We start from the raw sequence: 16,897 nt of genomic DNA, 5'->3' as shown, positions 1-16,897 counted from the left end.
ATTACTTTTTCTGTACCAAAATTACATGAGTAATTATAATCATACTTCATTAAGTTGTGTTACAGTGATAAATTTAGGTTTGCAGGATTTACTTGCCAGGATGAAACCTGCTTTGTTGTGTTGTTTATATGGAAAACATAACTAAAGAGAACAGATGTAGTAAAGTGCAAACATTAACTAAATTTTCTCTAGGGGACTGTGGCTAAAGAACTTAAAATGAAGGAAAATGTAAAATTGAGAAAATACTTCCAATATTTTATGTATTGACCAGAAAAGTTCTATCTATAGTGCAGGTAAAATGTCAAATTGGGGTTCCACTGTACTTGTGTACAATTAGATGTCCTTACTGTATGACAAAGTAAAGGTACTGGTAATACATACTTTTGGTAGCAAAGTAATGGTAATGTGTTACTTTTTTGAGCAACTTATCCAACTACTCCAATTTTGATTGGCTGGCAGCAACTGTTCACTTTCTCACTATAGCAAAGGTATGTAATTCTACTGATGCATTCCCACTATGTGATGAAGTTGAAAATTTACCAATGCCCATGTACTCACCGATGATTTTTGGAACCAATGCAGATATTTAATTGATTCCGATACGTAAGGTTATTCAACAGAAATGGAATATTTTTTTCAGCATGACAAAATTAAATTTTCTATACGCATTTCTAATTGCATATTAAATATATACGTATACATTCTCAGAGATTTAACATTAGTACACAAACAGTTCTTTGAAATACAAAATGAATTCCTGTTCTTAACGATGTAAATTTAATGCTGGCAGATTCAACTTCAGAGACACAAGTTTTGGGAGCACTTCTGGAACTAACCTTCTTCTCTTATCCCAAATCTGTCGAGCAACACTGAACACTTGTTCACTGAATACTGATGCAGCAGGTATCCAAAGTATTTTCTCGGAACTTGCTTCAGGTTTGGATACTCATTTTTTAATTTCCAATACAACAGTGGGCCCTGGTCACGTAGAATAGTCTGTTAAACAATGTACTGTTCTATTTCTAGTTTTGAAGATCCATTAACCTAATTTTCAATGAATCTGACAAAATTAAAATATAAAATTTATTAGAAGGTAAAACTCTAGTATTATCGGTATCAATTTAAATATCGGATTTTTGCCAATATTCATACATTGGTAATCGGCTTCGGCACATCCCTAGTTCCCACTATGGAGTTATATATGAATCAAATTCTGCTTTTATAAAATCAGAATATTCATAGCTTCAGTATCATTGATGCCCAATTGTTTTTAGTGATATTTCGATATTTAATCAAACCAGGCACACCTCTTCCGGTACACCTACTATGTTACGACTATAAAAAATTCCAGCCTTCATATAAATGTTAAAATCATAACAGGGCTGAGTTGATACTACTTTGAACCAATACCCATATCAATGCCAATGCTTGAAAATTGTAATAATGAAACATTGTTCAAAATATTGATTAATAGCAGTGTGCACTACAATTATCAGCATCATTTATAACAATAGTTTGCTTCTAAATATTCAAAAATTAGATCACAATATTAAAATACTTTTTATGTAATCACTAGAAGCATGCATATTTAATTTTTGACGAAGACACAAGATGTGAAATAACACATTGTAATGTTATTTTTTCATGTTTCTGAAAGGTGTGAGGTGCATTTTCCTACCCTGCTTATTCACAAAATGATGCGAAATGAACTGCAAAATAGACTCCTAAACACAAAATTTAGAGTTTATTTACCGACGCGACACTATCTGAAGTTTGAATTATCCTGTGAGTTGTGCAATTCACGGAAAATTGATTAATTCTGCTGTAAATATTTGAGAAGCAAACATGGACCCCTTTATACAGGAATAACCTTAGAACCTTGATAACTACATAAATGTGCTATTAGAAGGAATATGTTTATTTTGTGTAATAAGTTTGGTTTTTTAAACCAAATTTGGGAAAAACCAAATTTAGGATTATAGTCACAATTTTAAAACCAAAATGTAATTTTATATGCAGATTTTGATCAGATTTTTCACCGCTATAACAATGAAATTTAATTTTAATTACCGCTTTTGTACCCAAAATTGACTGTTTTTGTACCGAAATTTTGCTTTTTTTTATTTACCAAAAATATGTGCCTCTAGTAATCACAAAATACAGTTTTTCCACACATACTGGCTGGCATCAGTAAATAAATTCCAGCCAACACTTTCCAATACCAATACCAGTGGTATTGGCCTCTTCTATTCCAACTATACTACCTAGTCTTACCATAAATACTGTCACAAAGTTTTAAGTAAATTGACACAAAATGCTGAGAGATATTTTAATATCGTAATAACATTACTGAAATGGATGCATGACAAATCAAAATCACAAGTCAATATTCAAAATGGCCACCCTTAGCACGCACACATTCCGTAAGTCTTTGTGGCCACGCATCAATTGAATTACGCAACACATCGACTGGAAAATGAGCAACTGTCTTCAGAAGAGACCGACCGCTTTAAACTTTCAATATTGGGATGTCTCTTCTTGCAAGCCATCTCCTGAAGCTTGGACCACAATTTGTAGTCCAAAGGGTATAGGTCCGGACTTGCAGAAGGCCAATCTGAAGTGGAAATGAAGTCTGGAACATTTGCTATGAGGGCACGTTCCATTTCTGTGAAAAAGGGGTCAAAACATCAGCCAGTGTACCAGCAGACAGTGCTTGAGTGACTAGTCAAGAATGTCAACAACACTCTCTTCCATGGTCAGAACTGGAGCTTCTAGCAGGGTTGGGGCCCAAACAACACAGCAGTGGCTGGAGGCAAATGTACCAGACTTAATTTCCACTTCGGATTGGCCTTCTGCAAGTAAGGACCTATACCCTTTGGACTACAAATTGTGTTCCAAGCTTCAGGAGATGGCTTGCAAGAAGAGACATCCCAATATTGAAAGTTTAAAGCGGTCTCTTCTGAAGGCAGTTGCTCATTTTACAGTCAATGTGTTGCGTAATTCAATTGATGCGTGGTCACAAAACTTACGGAATGTGTGCGTGCTAAGCGTGGCCATTTTGAATAATGATTTGTGATTTTGATTTGTCATGCATCCATTTCAGTAATGTTATTAGGATATTACAATATCTCTCAGCATTTTGTGTCAATTTACTTAAAACTTTGTGACAGTATTTATGGTAAGATTACTCTGTTTCCAGCTTTAAAACGAAGTAGGTGTGGCCAATAAGTTACCAAAATTTGTATTAATGCGCGCGGTGAACACTTTCTATTCGCCAGTACTTGCCCCTCCCTTCCAGCGCACGTGTTAGCTTCAGTGTCCACAACATTTCGAAACTAGAGTGACTTTTAAAAATGTGCAAATATTAGTTTTTAAAATGAACACTGTTGTAAATACGAGAGATGAAGAAAATATAATAAAATAGAGGTAAACAACCAACGATGTCAGTTCTCGGCAATGGTAATATACCATGTAAGAAGAATTCACACAGCTGTCCATTGTAGCGGTGTGATCACTGTGCGCTACAATGCCAGGAGTCCCGAGTTTGAATCTTGGCCTGGGCATGAATGTTCTTTGTGAGTGTTATTTCATCAATTTCACCATATTATCACTCCTCCTCATCCTCGCGATAAGCCAAGTGTGCCAGAAATGCGAAGTAAGATAAACCAAATGAACCATGCAATAATTTAACCAGCGTAGACAAACTCATATTCATGAAAAAAAAAAAACATCCACTTTCCTGCTGACGGCAGCAAGTACTAAATCGGCTAAAATGTGCCATCCGCGTTTTTGTTCGGCTGATTTTCATTGCGGACCGCATAAATGCTTGTTTTTAAGACACCTGTTCAGAAGTTAACGATTCAACACAATACTCTGGATTCACCGCAATTTTGGTATCGCCACTTGTTCAAGGTTTCAAATGTAGATGTTTTGTAACACTTGCTGTTGAAGCCACATCAACATTCAATGATACTTACAACCTTATAAACACTACACAAAATCTCGAGAACCACCACACGGCAACGGAGAGGAGGGCAGGTTTTGCAGGGTTGAGGAGAGGAAAGCTATAAATAGCCGTGTGCTTGAGGGTTTCAGAAGATTCTTGACCACGAGAAGTAGTGTCTCCAACTATGTTATTTTTTCCCTTATGAATTAGATACAAGAAATGTAAAGGTCTTATTACGTACACGCGTGTTGGAACATTAATAAAACTTTGCAGTTGCGAAGTTGGCTATATAGCAATTAGATACGATAACAGCTTTGGAATATTACCGAATTGCAACGATGTTTCTACAAAGGTCGGGTAGCAACACTGAATGGCACAGTTTGCCCATCTGTAACTTGTGTCCCCGCCCTCTACAAATTCCTTCTTGGAAGAAGTTGCCAGTGTATGCATCTGGCATTTTTCTTTGACAAGCTGGGGGAATTCAGGTTCCTGAAATCTGAGCATGTTTTATGTGGGAAGTAAAGGAAAGGAAGCGTAGGTGGATCATTTAATAAATGCTAAAGTAACATTCCGTACGATTTTAAGCATCACTGGTTGTATTTGCACCAAGCACTTTGGCTTTTCTCAAAGGTTTCCCTACAATCTTTTGCAGTGTGTTGATTTTACCATTCTAGATAAAACGCATGAAGTTCAAAGTAGTGTGTGCGTGTTTGTGGTATATACATCAACACGTGTGTAAACTAGAGATTCCCATGTCAGTCACTGTCAGTCTATAAATCATGTTTTCTGATTCTGTCTAGTTCGGTGTTTCAAGATTATAGACTTTACTTAATATTGCGAATTTGCAACACTGCACAACACAGAGTGACGGACAAGTAGCGGGAATTTCGTTAATTTGAATGAGTGAATGTCACCGTAGGTGCTTTACTAAAGAATGGTTATGAATTCATAAGCAAGGATAAGGCTAGTAAATGCTTTGAACAGCATACAATGCTGTATTACTCTAGTTTCAAGACTGCATTGAATGGACTATCTATCAGGGTGCAAAAGGTCTGCGGAGGGACTACTGCCAGAATCCACCAATAGGGCAGCACTGGCTTTCTCTAGAACACGTGCTTTTGTTTACATCCACTTCGTAGTGGAAAAAAATGGACAGTAGGTATATCAATCTATCAAGAGTTTTGTTTCAAAATGCCCATAGATCAGTGGTGTCTCGTGGCCTCTAATTTGGCCGGGGCTTATTTTTTAAAGAATTTAAAATATAATGACAATTCACATGAATTACAAAAAATAGGTATTTTTTTCTTCTAGACTACAAAACTGGACTTACTTTTTTGAAAGAATTTAAAATGTAATGACAAATTACATGAATTATAAAAAAAATGGGTATTTGTCTTCTTCTAAACTACAAAACTGGACTTATTTTTTTAAAGAATTTAAAATAAAATATAATGACAATTCACATGATTACAAAAGAAACAGGTATTGTTGTGAAACATACCTTTCTACGAACGTTGACTCCTCTTCTTCTGCTCAGCAAATTTTGTTATTACTTTTTCGTTGTAGCCCTCTATGTTTGAAATGTATTCTATCTCTATTGTAAGCAAGTGCCAAGGCATTTGGTCTGTCTTGTCCCATTGCATTTCTTAAGCAGGTTTTAATACGCTTTAATGTGCTGAAACATCGTTCAGATTCGGCTTTTGCCACTGGAGTTATTAAAACTATGTTTGTCATTTTTACTGTTTCTGAAAAGGTACCCTCTAAATAATTTTAAATAAAAAATGAATGCAATCTACTGATAGAGTTTATGTTTTTCAACTCTTCACTACAATAAAGAACACGAAGTTCCCTCTTTAGTTTTCCCTCTTCTATGAAGGGATAATAAATCTGGGAAGATGCCTCTGTTTAAAGATTTTTCTCTTTCATTATGTCCTCGGAGAGCAAGTTCATGTCGACCACAGAATTTTAAGCAATCGATAATTCTATTTAATATATGCCTATTTTTCTGGACAAATTCATTGTATCTTGTAATTGACAGCCTATGTCCTTCATCAATTTGTGTTCGAACATCAACCCTGCCAAACTCACTCAAACATAGCGAATGAAAGCCACCAAAACACTACAGAACAACGCGCGAGATCGAACGCGACGCAACGGAACTAGCCCCGAAATCAGCACTCAAATCCATTGCACTCTCCCCTCCTCTCACTGCTAACATGTGACCTTCACTGTAGCATAGGTGGGTGTAGGCCACTCCTTCCTTTGCGACGTGCCCCGGAAAACAATAATTGACATCAATGCCGCTAGGAGCGCTGTTGTATCCATTGCAACAGACGATGAATTTACGTGGGTAAAAATCGGCTCTTAAAAGACTGTGTGATAGTTATGCGTTATGGTGATTGTTAATTACGTGAATACGTCCGTTTTTCTTTAGGGGCTAAGCCACTGCCATAGATTGACATACAACATTCTGAATTTAAAAAGTCATCACTCAGTCATGTGCGTAATTTCCAATGTATGAATATCAGCAGAAATTGACATACCGGCATCGGCAAAAATTCGATATTTAAATAGGTACTGATAATACTAGAGTTTTACCTTCTAATAAGTTTTATATTTTAATTTTCTAAGATTTATTGAAAATTAGGTTATGGATCTTCATCACTGTGGAAGCTTTGTGATAAAAAATTATTACACTATCTCTGAATGAGAGTTTGCAATAATCAACATCAGAAATAGAACAGTACATTGCTGAACAGACTATTCCACGTGACCAGGATCCGCTGTTGTATTGGAAATTCAAAAATGAGTATCCAAACCTGAAGCAAGTGGTGAAAAAATACTTGGACATGCATCAGTATTCAGCGTTGCTGGATAGATTAGCGATAACAGAAGTAGGTTACTTTCAGAAATGATTCTGAAGTTGAACCTACCAGCATTAAATTTACAATATTAACAACAAGAATTCATTTTGCATTCAAATAACTGCTTGTGAAGGTTAAACCTCTGAGAATATATATAAATATAATATGCAATAGAAATGTACATAAATTAATTTTTGTCATGCTGAAAATAACATTCCATTTCTGTTGAATAATCTTATCGGAATCGGTTAAATATAGATGAGTACATCAGCATCAATAAATTTTCGGCTTCGTCACATAACTAGCATTCAGGTTCCACAAAAGTGTTGTATGCCATTTTGTGACCAAAATGTCACTTACCATGTTTTACAGCCGAGCCCTTCACTTGTGACTAAATTTGAACCAATAAAATACCAGTGATGTTTATCTAAGCCATAGTGAGAAAGTGTGACACGACACTTCATATGCAATGTTCAACTCACCTTCTTTCCTTTCGCAGTGAGAGGTTTCCGAAAGTTTATGTACACCTGCTGGGTTCCATCCTCATTCACAGATGTCGACACCCGTTTCAGAGTCTTGTTACCACAATTTGGGCAGAACACCTTTATCATGTTACTTGTTATTTTGAAGCAGGAGTAACATCGCAGTAAGAACGTTCTTTTCTCTCGAATCAGCATACCATCTATGCTCACTACATTCAATCCAATTTGCATCAGTACATTCTACAAAGAAAGGAAAGGAAAATGAAAGTTTTTGTCATTGCGTTAAACTGAAACTTGAATAATACACTTTTTATTGTCTGGGGTATCAAGTGAAAAAGTATGTTACTGTACAATCAGATTGCCTCATGCAATTTACTCTAAGGTTCTTAAGAATACAAATTACCACTTACACATAAATAATGTTAAGAAATGGCTTCAGAATATAAATAGCAGATTCTTTAGCAAATTTCAGTGAAATTCAAATTGCATGATATTCTAGGTCACAAGATAAAATATCTAAAAGAAAGGAAGAGGAAAAGGGGATTGAGAAGTCTTCTGACAAATATTATGACATTAGCACAGTTGGGGAAAAAGTATATGCAACAAACATATGATTGGGGTAAACATCCTATAATTTAAATGGCCTTTTGCCAGGACCTGGGTGATTAAACGTATTAAGCAGGAAAACATAAAAACAGGGTTTCTGTACTTAATTTTAAAGTGCAACAGTGGAACCTCGAATTTATGTTTTTCAGGGGACCAAGCTGAAAAAACAAAAAATGTAAAATGAAGGAAAATTATATAAGATTTTGCTATGTTGGGACCACCAAGAATAATGCGGGAAAATGTAAAATCTGGGAACATAGAGCGGGGTTCAACTGTAGTTATTAATGATTGTATTTAAAGTTTAAAACTGTTAAATGTTATTTTCCTTTCATAGATTCATCATTTCTTGCAACCACTGCCATGGTGTACAGCAGTGGTGGCAATTAGGGGGCAGGTTGCCCTCCAGTTTTTTCCACTTTTGCCCCCACACTATGCTAAATCTTATCTACAAAGGAAAATATACTGTCTTTGCCCCCGGTTTTCGGACCCAGTTGAAGTCACTGGCTGTACAGTATGTCCTAATTGGAAAGTTTCCTACCATTAAGATGCATGCATGTTTGTGATTGTATCAAGAGCCTGTTGCATATAATAACTTTGGATATTGAAGATCCTAAATTAGCACGATTAAGCAGTGATATTTCAGTATTCATGGATTAATCCTGAAATGCAGACAACTGGGACAATTTGTTATTTTTGCCAATGCTGTAATTGGACAATTACATAAATGCAACTTAAATTTTCTTCTAATTATGAACCCATGCATCTTTTATTAGCATGACATTATAACCTGATCTATACCGAAGAAAATGAGGTATCAATGGTGACTACTATCTTTAGTTTACGTGCTGTAAAATGATTTATTTAGAATAGTAGGTACATTTATATCTTCTGTTGGAATCAGCCTCAGCATCGATGTTAATGTTGCAGAGAATAGGCTGCCATCTAAGAGTTAATGGGAAACACAGTTCCCCTATCAACTCAATGTTGTCCTTGACTAACTATTATTTATAAATCATCTCAACCAACCAAACAAAAGTGTAACTTACCTGAACAGCGAAGTCTGTAGATATGCATGCTACTTGAACTGGTTTGTCATCCTCAACCCCTCCATCCATTTGCTTTTTGACTTCCAATATATTTTCAGGTGTGATCCAACCAACATCATCATCATCTTCACTGCCATCTTCTCCATTAGAAACACCATCATCACAGTATCCATCATCTGAATCTTCCCCTGACTGGGCTGCTTCTCCTCCAATGTTCCTTTCATCCTCTTCGTCATCTTCTGCAACTTCTTCTTCTAAAACAAGTTTTCTTATTTGTTCCATAACTTCATCTTCAATTGAATCACCTTCCTGAAAACAGTCATGGTTGTTAACACATGTTGCACTATGTACACTTACTTATATCTGGCTCCAACACCATACTCCTTCATATTATTTGGTTGTCTTATTTTAAAGACAGCAAAAAAAAATATTATTTCTTAAAACGTGTGTGTGTGTGTGTACAATAGCTAGTTTCTTTACATATTAAAGAATATATATATATATATATATATATATTGGCCTTGTGGCCTTTTTAAAGCATGGTAGTTAATTTTGAGTGACAACCCCACAAGCCAGAATTTACACTACCTGCTTGCTATATCTCTGATAGCCGACAAAAATGACCAGTTTGTTGTGTTTTCTTAAGGTGTATCAGTTCAAACATATCTTGTTTTTCCTTCTAAATGGCATTAAAGGTCAAGGTTCTTTCAACTGGTTCAAATAATTTGTTTGCATGATCAGTGGGGCATCTGAGATCAATGTGCTGGCATGCTCGTGTACTATGAGCTACAATTTCCCTCTAGCTGACATACATGCGTACATTGAACAAATTGCATACCAATGGCAGCTCATGGCACATGAGTACGTCAGTGCACTGCTCTCAGATGTTCCCACTACTGATACAAACTAAACAATAATATGAATTTTTCAAATTTTATCTCTTTTTTAAGACACCAAGACACCTTAAAAAAAAAATTATGAAACCACAGAATGCATTTAGTAGGAGCGCTGCAGTCTTGACTTTGAAGATTCTTTGATTATCAAATGTTTTAAATTGGTTCTTGTATGGCAACATATGTAATTACATGTTATTCAAATTGTTATGAATAGTAGACAAAAGCATACACTTACACAGCATTTCCAATTACTATTTACCAATATATAAATCAAAGTCATACCTTATTAGCCATATGATGTTGATATATCCTCTCCCAACCAGACCTTATATCCAATTCATCTCCACCAAGATCATCCAATTTGTAACTATCCATATGATTGTGCCATCGCAACAAATGGGGATACTCTGGAACTAGTGGCTTTGGAATCAGCTGACACACCTTGAAATCTAGTTTAGTGGGTTCATAACCAATGATGTAGGTGTTATACTCGAAGTAATTATTTAGTGCTTGCAGGCATGCATCGGAGTTCAGATAATCCTCAAATGTTATGGTTGGTGTGTATTCATCACCTTCACATGATCCCTCATTGAACAGTTTCTAGTAAGAAAAAGAGTATGGTAGAATCATTAGCAATGTGAAACAAACAGCTAATGAACGAAGCATTATTTCTGAAACAATTTTATCTATAGGGTGGTTCAAATGTCTTGTTAGACCCGGAGACAAGTAAGCTTTTAGGAGGCCTTCAGAGGGGTACAGAAACAAATACAATAAATACAGGTAAAGGTAAAGTTCCCTGTGCATGGCACCATGCCATCAAGGCACATTTAGGGTATGTGGGGGTAGGGCTCCACATATTTTCGATGTCGACCAACTTGGAGGAGATGTGATCAGCACCACACTGCGGCCGCATTTACTCCCCCCCCCCCAGGTACTATTTGATTATAGGCTGGGTGGGCCATACAGCACTTTTTTTGCAGGGAAAAAAGCAGGGTTTCCCACATGGTAGTCAGACAAGTATCAAATCAGTCTAGAATTTCATGATAAATGCATTGGTGAAAGTTTATTTAACCTATTTTTAATCAGGAAAACGTTATGTCTGCATGATTGTAACAAATGTATAATTTTCCAGGAGTGAGAAAACAGTGTCATATATATATCACATGAATATAAAAATTTTCAATTCAATTCAATATGGCGGAGGTCCACTTGGAACACACTTGTGGTTCCCCCTAAGCCTAACCTGTTTCTATTATGACCAATTGTACTCAGCCTAACTCCTTTACTTTTTATAGGGGGTGTTGAGGGACTTTTGAATTACCCTCTAGTCCCTTATGTGACTTTGTCAACATGAGATCAAGAATTACACACACACATACATTATATATGTGTGTGTGTGTAAAGGTAGGTAGGTAGAGGGGGGCCTTTGGTAATATTTTGCGGGAGGGCCCAAGATGTGTAGATCCGGTACTGCACTCTTCCCTGCTCTTTTCACCAATATCTTGTGGCTTTTACCTTCAGCCTCTTATCCACTCCTTGTGCAGTGCATCCCTTCACTGGCAGTCTTTCTGGCCTCATCCTTTTTATATGTTTGAACCATCTCATCCATGCCTGGGCTGTTTTTACCTGTAGCTTCAGAATCCCCACTCTGTTGAAGCTTCTCATTCCTTAATTTGCCCCTTCTGCTCCCCCCTACTCTACTTCATAAAAATTCCATCTGCACTTTCCAGATCATACTTCTGTCTATATTATAAAAGAAGCCAGCTGGATTGGATTTTGGAAGACAATGTGGGCTATGAATATGGACATTGAATATTGGAACACTTACAGGACGGGCAGAAGAGATAGTAGATATAATGTAGAGAAGAGGAAAATACATCTTGAGAATGTGTGGAACAACATTGTAAGAAGGAAAACAAGAAATGAAGTTATGGAAAGACTGTACTTGGGCAGGGAAAATAGAGTTGGATTTGTAGTCAGAAGTGAACTAACACAGAAAGCAAAGTCTAAAATGTCTAAAAAAGAGTGTAAGAGAAACAGTGCACAAGGGAGGAGAAGTTGTAATTTTACAAAACATTACAATGAGTGCATCAACATTGCACTATGTAAATTAAACATTACTACTAAATTCCTTAACTGCGCAATTCTGAACAAGCATAAAAAACAGATATCACCATGATGTCCAGGGAATGCTTTTGAGCATTAAAGTCAGATATTTGGGTCCAAATTATACATAAGCACACATTAGTGCCAGCCTTAGAGTAAAAATTGAAGTGTTAACAAGCAATATTCATGAAATGCCCACTTAACTAAATATGGATTGGGATCATGGGATGAAATAAATTTACAATCTCTCCAGAAAAATGTTTTTGGGTAGTTTGTATACACACCTCTTTTGCTGGAAGATAGAAGCCACCAATTTTCTCGATGGGATTTGCAGAAGACTTCCTATCATAACTGATAGTTTTCCTAACCTCCGGTTCCTTCCGTAGATGTTCTGTTCCAATTTTCTCTTTTTCAAACCGATAAGTCAGTGCTATTATTTTAATGTCTGTTGCTGACAAGCTTGGATAATCACCTGTTTTCTTCGAAAACTCAGTTACTAAAAATAGAGATAAACAATAATTAGTAAATATTGAAAGGAGTCAAGATTGAAGACTAGTACCACCCTTGATCTCAATGGTAATATAGGCTTTTCCCTTATTTGACCAAAGTATAGCAAACTACTCATACTAAGGAATAAAACTTAAATCATATTTTAGTTTTACAATCAATGGAATACAGAAAGTTTTGGTAGGTTACATGTGAATGAACTCTTTCAATAATAAGAAAGTAGGGTAATAAGGAACTTACCAAATTTTATATCTTCTGAGTAAGGTTCTCTTATCTTTAAATCATATGGGAGCACAGCCAATCTTCTCAACTGCCGTTTCGAAGTAATTTCATCCAATACATTTTGCGATGTATACACAGTTTCAGCAATATCCTGTAAAACAGAGAGCAATTGGAGTAATTATTTTACTGACTGATAAATTAATTATCTGAAAATGTCACCTCAAACATTTACTTAGCGAGAAAGTGGCATGAATTGTACTGAACATACCAATGATTTATCAATTTTAAAAATATTAAACTAGAAGAAGTAAGGCTATCTTGTGGAAGTAATAGCTTTGACACAAAAGACTGTAACGGTTCAGATTGATGACTTTTTCAAATTCTATTAGCAGGAAGACTAAATATCGTAGAATTTTGGCAATCATTGTCACACAAAATTTGAACCTTAAAGTAATGAGCACTGTTTCGATTTAGAAAAAAAAAAGTTATTTATGTTGAAAAAATACAACTTAAAAACTACCTTACGCAAGCATGTGTCCTTCCCATGGACAATGTATTTTCCGTTGACAGGCGACTGTAAGTATCGTAGGCTAGTGGGAATTAATGTACAAGTAAATCGGAACCTTAGTAGAATGCATTTAGGTACTTTATTTTAACATTGATTTCCTATTAACATTTTACCTAGGCTGAACATTTTGGTTTTGGTGGTTTGTGGAATAATTGTTTGAATGATTTGAGAAACATCATGTTAATGCTAAGAGAATCAAACCTGGCCTGCCTAACCTAACTACGAAGGTATATATTGAACAAAATCTTAAGTAATCACTAAAACTCTGCAGTATGTGTTAACAGAAGTAAATCGAATTGCATTCGTAGCAGTATGAAATCACAATAAAACAAAAGGAACTTGGGCCAAAAAGACTAGTGAACAATGTATTTAATGAGTTTATGGCCTGCTGCTATCGGTTCATGCAGAGCTAATTGCAAATGGAAACACTTACTTACAGTTTAAAGTGGGATCCAAAGGGATCTTATATGCCCTCATTGGGGACTGAACCTGGGGCCCCTTTTATTTTGATTTCCTCATCAGAAAATGTGAGTGCCAAGGGGAAATTCACAGACAAATTGGTACTGTTTATAGAAACTTTATGAATTGACAAATGTGATGAAGGGCTGCTGTGGAATCTGACAATAATCTTAAGAAGAAATTCATGCAAATCAGCCTACATGACCTAACTCCTGAAGTGTCTAGGACCATGATTTATGAGACTAAAATTGTACACATGCTGAGTTCCTAAAATTTCATTTTTAATGGATTAAGATTGTTTTATTTATGGAATTAGATTTTATTTTGGTAAATTTGCCATCTTTTAAGATACCTAACATTTACTTATTGCACTACTCCCCTATCTGCAAGTAAAATCCAAATGTTGTTTTTGTCCATCCACCTTATAAATAGGCCTAAAGGTATAAAATTTGCTTCTAGAACTAATTCAACATCTTAGTTTGAGGAAATCGTGATAGCAGCAAGGAATTCACACTGCATGTTGCACACGTCGTGTCCTGGGAACCCCAGATGTACATTTGTTTAGTGTCAAGCTTTGTTGTAACATGTAAATTTATTACTTCGCGGTAAGAATTTACAATATAGAGATATTGTATAATTAGTTAACTAGTTGTTATACTCACTAAATATGCAGTCGTACTTACGTATATGCACATAATATTTGGGGGTAACGTGTTTAAATTGCACATTAGAGTTGTAGAACTTGTAAAATAACGTTGTTAATTATCGCGATGATTCCCTATAAAGAAACATAGGAACCATGTTTGATGATGTGAAGAAATGACGATCAACGTCCATTCCGCTGTCTAGAGCGATTCTATTCGTTTCACAGCTTTGGTCGTGGAGGTCGTGGAAGAATGGCGGAGACGAATGAAAAGATTGTCAATGTACTACAGTTATATAAGTGGAGTGTAGAAGAGGATGGTCGTGGTCTGGTTAACAAATTGATGGAATTTGGTGTTCTGCCGAAGTATTGATAAGAGCATGTGGAATGTGGATCTTAATTACAGGTAAGTTTGAAAATTGTGATTCAGTTCCTTTGATTAAAAATGTGTTTTCATCAGTTACGTGCTACAAAAGTGTAGAACAATGGACGTATAGGTCATGCACCATTCACAGGAAGGTTAGCTTAGGTTAGGCATAGTTAAAATTTGGGGTCGTAGAACCATGCACACATAGGTCACGCACCATTGGCGAATAGCCCCACGCACCATTCACAGGAAGGTTAGGTTAGGCAAACATAGTTAAAATTTGGGGTTGTTGAACCATAGACGCATAGGTCACACACCATTGGCGAATAGCCCCATGCACCATTCACAGGAAGGTTAGGTTAGGCAAACATAGTTAAAATTTGTGGTTGTAGTATATCAGGAATGTGTATATTTCGATGTGAAACGATAGATCTTGCAATAAATAATGAGCAATTCTACATTGTTGGTTGAGATCATGGACCCCCTTATTGTCCAATTTCTAGACGTCACCCCCAAATTTTAAGTTCAGATTCGTGGTTGTGAGGCCTAAATTAGTAAGTATGCGAAATATTAACAAAATTGGAGAATATCTCTATGTTGTAAATTCGCTCCGAAATGAGTGCTAATGGAACCTAACCTAACCTCGTGTGAATGGTTCGTGGGGCTAGCCGTTGATGGTTTTTGGGGCTAACGTCAATGGTTTGTGGGGCTACCCGTGGATGGTTTTTGGGTATAACGAACAATATTTCATCTAAATGTACAATTTCCAGACGTGAACCCCGGTTTTTTACAACAGATTTGTGATTAGGAGGCCAAAATTAGTTAGTATACCCAAAATTTAACAAAATTACAGACTTTCTCTATATTGTCAATTCTTACCCTCATTTCACCCCTAAATTCATCGAAAAAATTGGGTTCGTACTAAAATTGAACATCATAAATCATTTTCTTGTAAAACAAAGGCGTGGTTGGAAACAATGACAGGAGATTACATTTTCGTTCGTAAAACTACACATATTTCCAGACGTGACCCCCGGTTTTTTACAATAGATTCGTGATTAGGAGGCCAAAATTAGTTAGTATACCGAAAATTAACAAAATTGGAGACTTTCTCTATATTGTCAATTCGCTCCCTAGATGGTAGCAGTTTGAAATCAAGACGACAGTAAAAGAATGGCTGGTTGCAAGAGAAGAATCATAAAGTAGTATACGGAAGTGAAAAAAACATTTTCAAACAAACATGCAGTAGGTAATCGCCAAAACTCCAAAGTATGTGTTGAAAGACATCAACAGAAATCGAGCAAAAAAAAAATAAAAAATGCCTGCATATCATGATGAAATCAGAATTAAACAATCGGAACCTGGGCCCATAATACGTATTATTGTACGGAATGCAAAACTTACCTCAAGTGGTTGTTGTTTGATAAATGCACTTGTATCTGCTATCAAATATTCTATTTTCTTCTTTACATTCTCCATTCTCTGATACACAAACCACAGATTTATTAATCTATGCAAAAACGAATCAAGACCTGTTACTTATTACCTCATGGCAGATGAGAAACTCGATCGATCGATCGATACTCGATATCGAAATCGGCAAACTCGACAGTGTTGCCAAACCATAATCGTATAAAAGAGCTATATTGCACCTTAAATGGGCTGTTCATTGCCAAACTTTTCCGCTTGAGGCGCCACCCCTGTAGTGTCCCAAAAGAATTTCGTTCGTCATCTGGTTGCCCTAAGCTTTACATTGGAGAGCGATAGGATGACTATTCAAACGTTATTTTCAGCGAAGGTAAGAATTTCTCATGGAAATCGATAACAAAAATGTGTTTAGAAAACCTTTAAGAGTATATAATTTAATTGTTCTTATTTGTATTGATATGTAATCCTTTTCATGTTTTTTTTCTCATTGTATACTCTTTATTCCATTGTACTTATTAATCTTCCAGACAAGGGTCTGTTGTAAGAACGGCCCTAGAGGCCGAAACACGCCCGCTCCAATAAAGGCGATTTTTTTATTATTATTATTATAGCAAGTCATAATTTTCCGAAAATTACATTCTCCTGAAACAAAGAATTAATATGTTAAAGAGCAACGGCAGGGTATATCAGACGTGCTAAATATAGTATATTGATGCTCAAAGAGCACTAAACCTGACGTAATTTTGGTTGCCCCTAA

The 16,897-nt window shown here is 36.0% G+C and overlaps 1 protein-coding gene across 1 annotated transcript in view; it reads right to left on the bottom strand.

The window, feature by feature from the left end:
- Positions 1-16,284, bottom strand: part of LOC145988272 (RNA-binding protein NOB1) — a 41,537-nt gene extending 25,253 nt beyond the window's left edge. The window contains exons 1-6 of the mRNA XM_083123140.1: positions 16,117-16,284; positions 12,694-12,826; positions 12,231-12,442; positions 10,123-10,440; positions 8,945-9,253; positions 7,293-7,532 (exon numbers count right to left, since the gene is read on the bottom strand). Coding sequence (XP_082979266.1) covers positions 7,293-7,532; positions 8,945-9,253; positions 10,123-10,440; positions 12,231-12,442; positions 12,694-12,826; positions 16,117-16,191 — 1,287 coding nt within the window. The 5' untranslated portion in view covers positions 16,192-16,284. The remainder of the gene's footprint in view (positions 1-7,292; positions 7,533-8,944; positions 9,254-10,122; positions 10,441-12,230; positions 12,443-12,693; positions 12,827-16,116) is intronic.
- Positions 16,285-16,897: the final 613 nt, after the last annotated feature.

The sequence above is a fragment of the Lepisma saccharinum genome, chromosome 1 (genome assembly GCF_977018435.1).
Source record: "Lepisma saccharinum chromosome 1, izLepSacc3.1, whole genome shotgun sequence".
NCBI lineage: Eukaryota > Metazoa > Arthropoda > Insecta > Zygentoma > Lepismatidae > Lepisma > Lepisma saccharinum.
The sequence above is the reverse complement of the archived record's forward strand: the minus strand, read 5'-3'. Positions and strand labels throughout refer to the sequence as shown.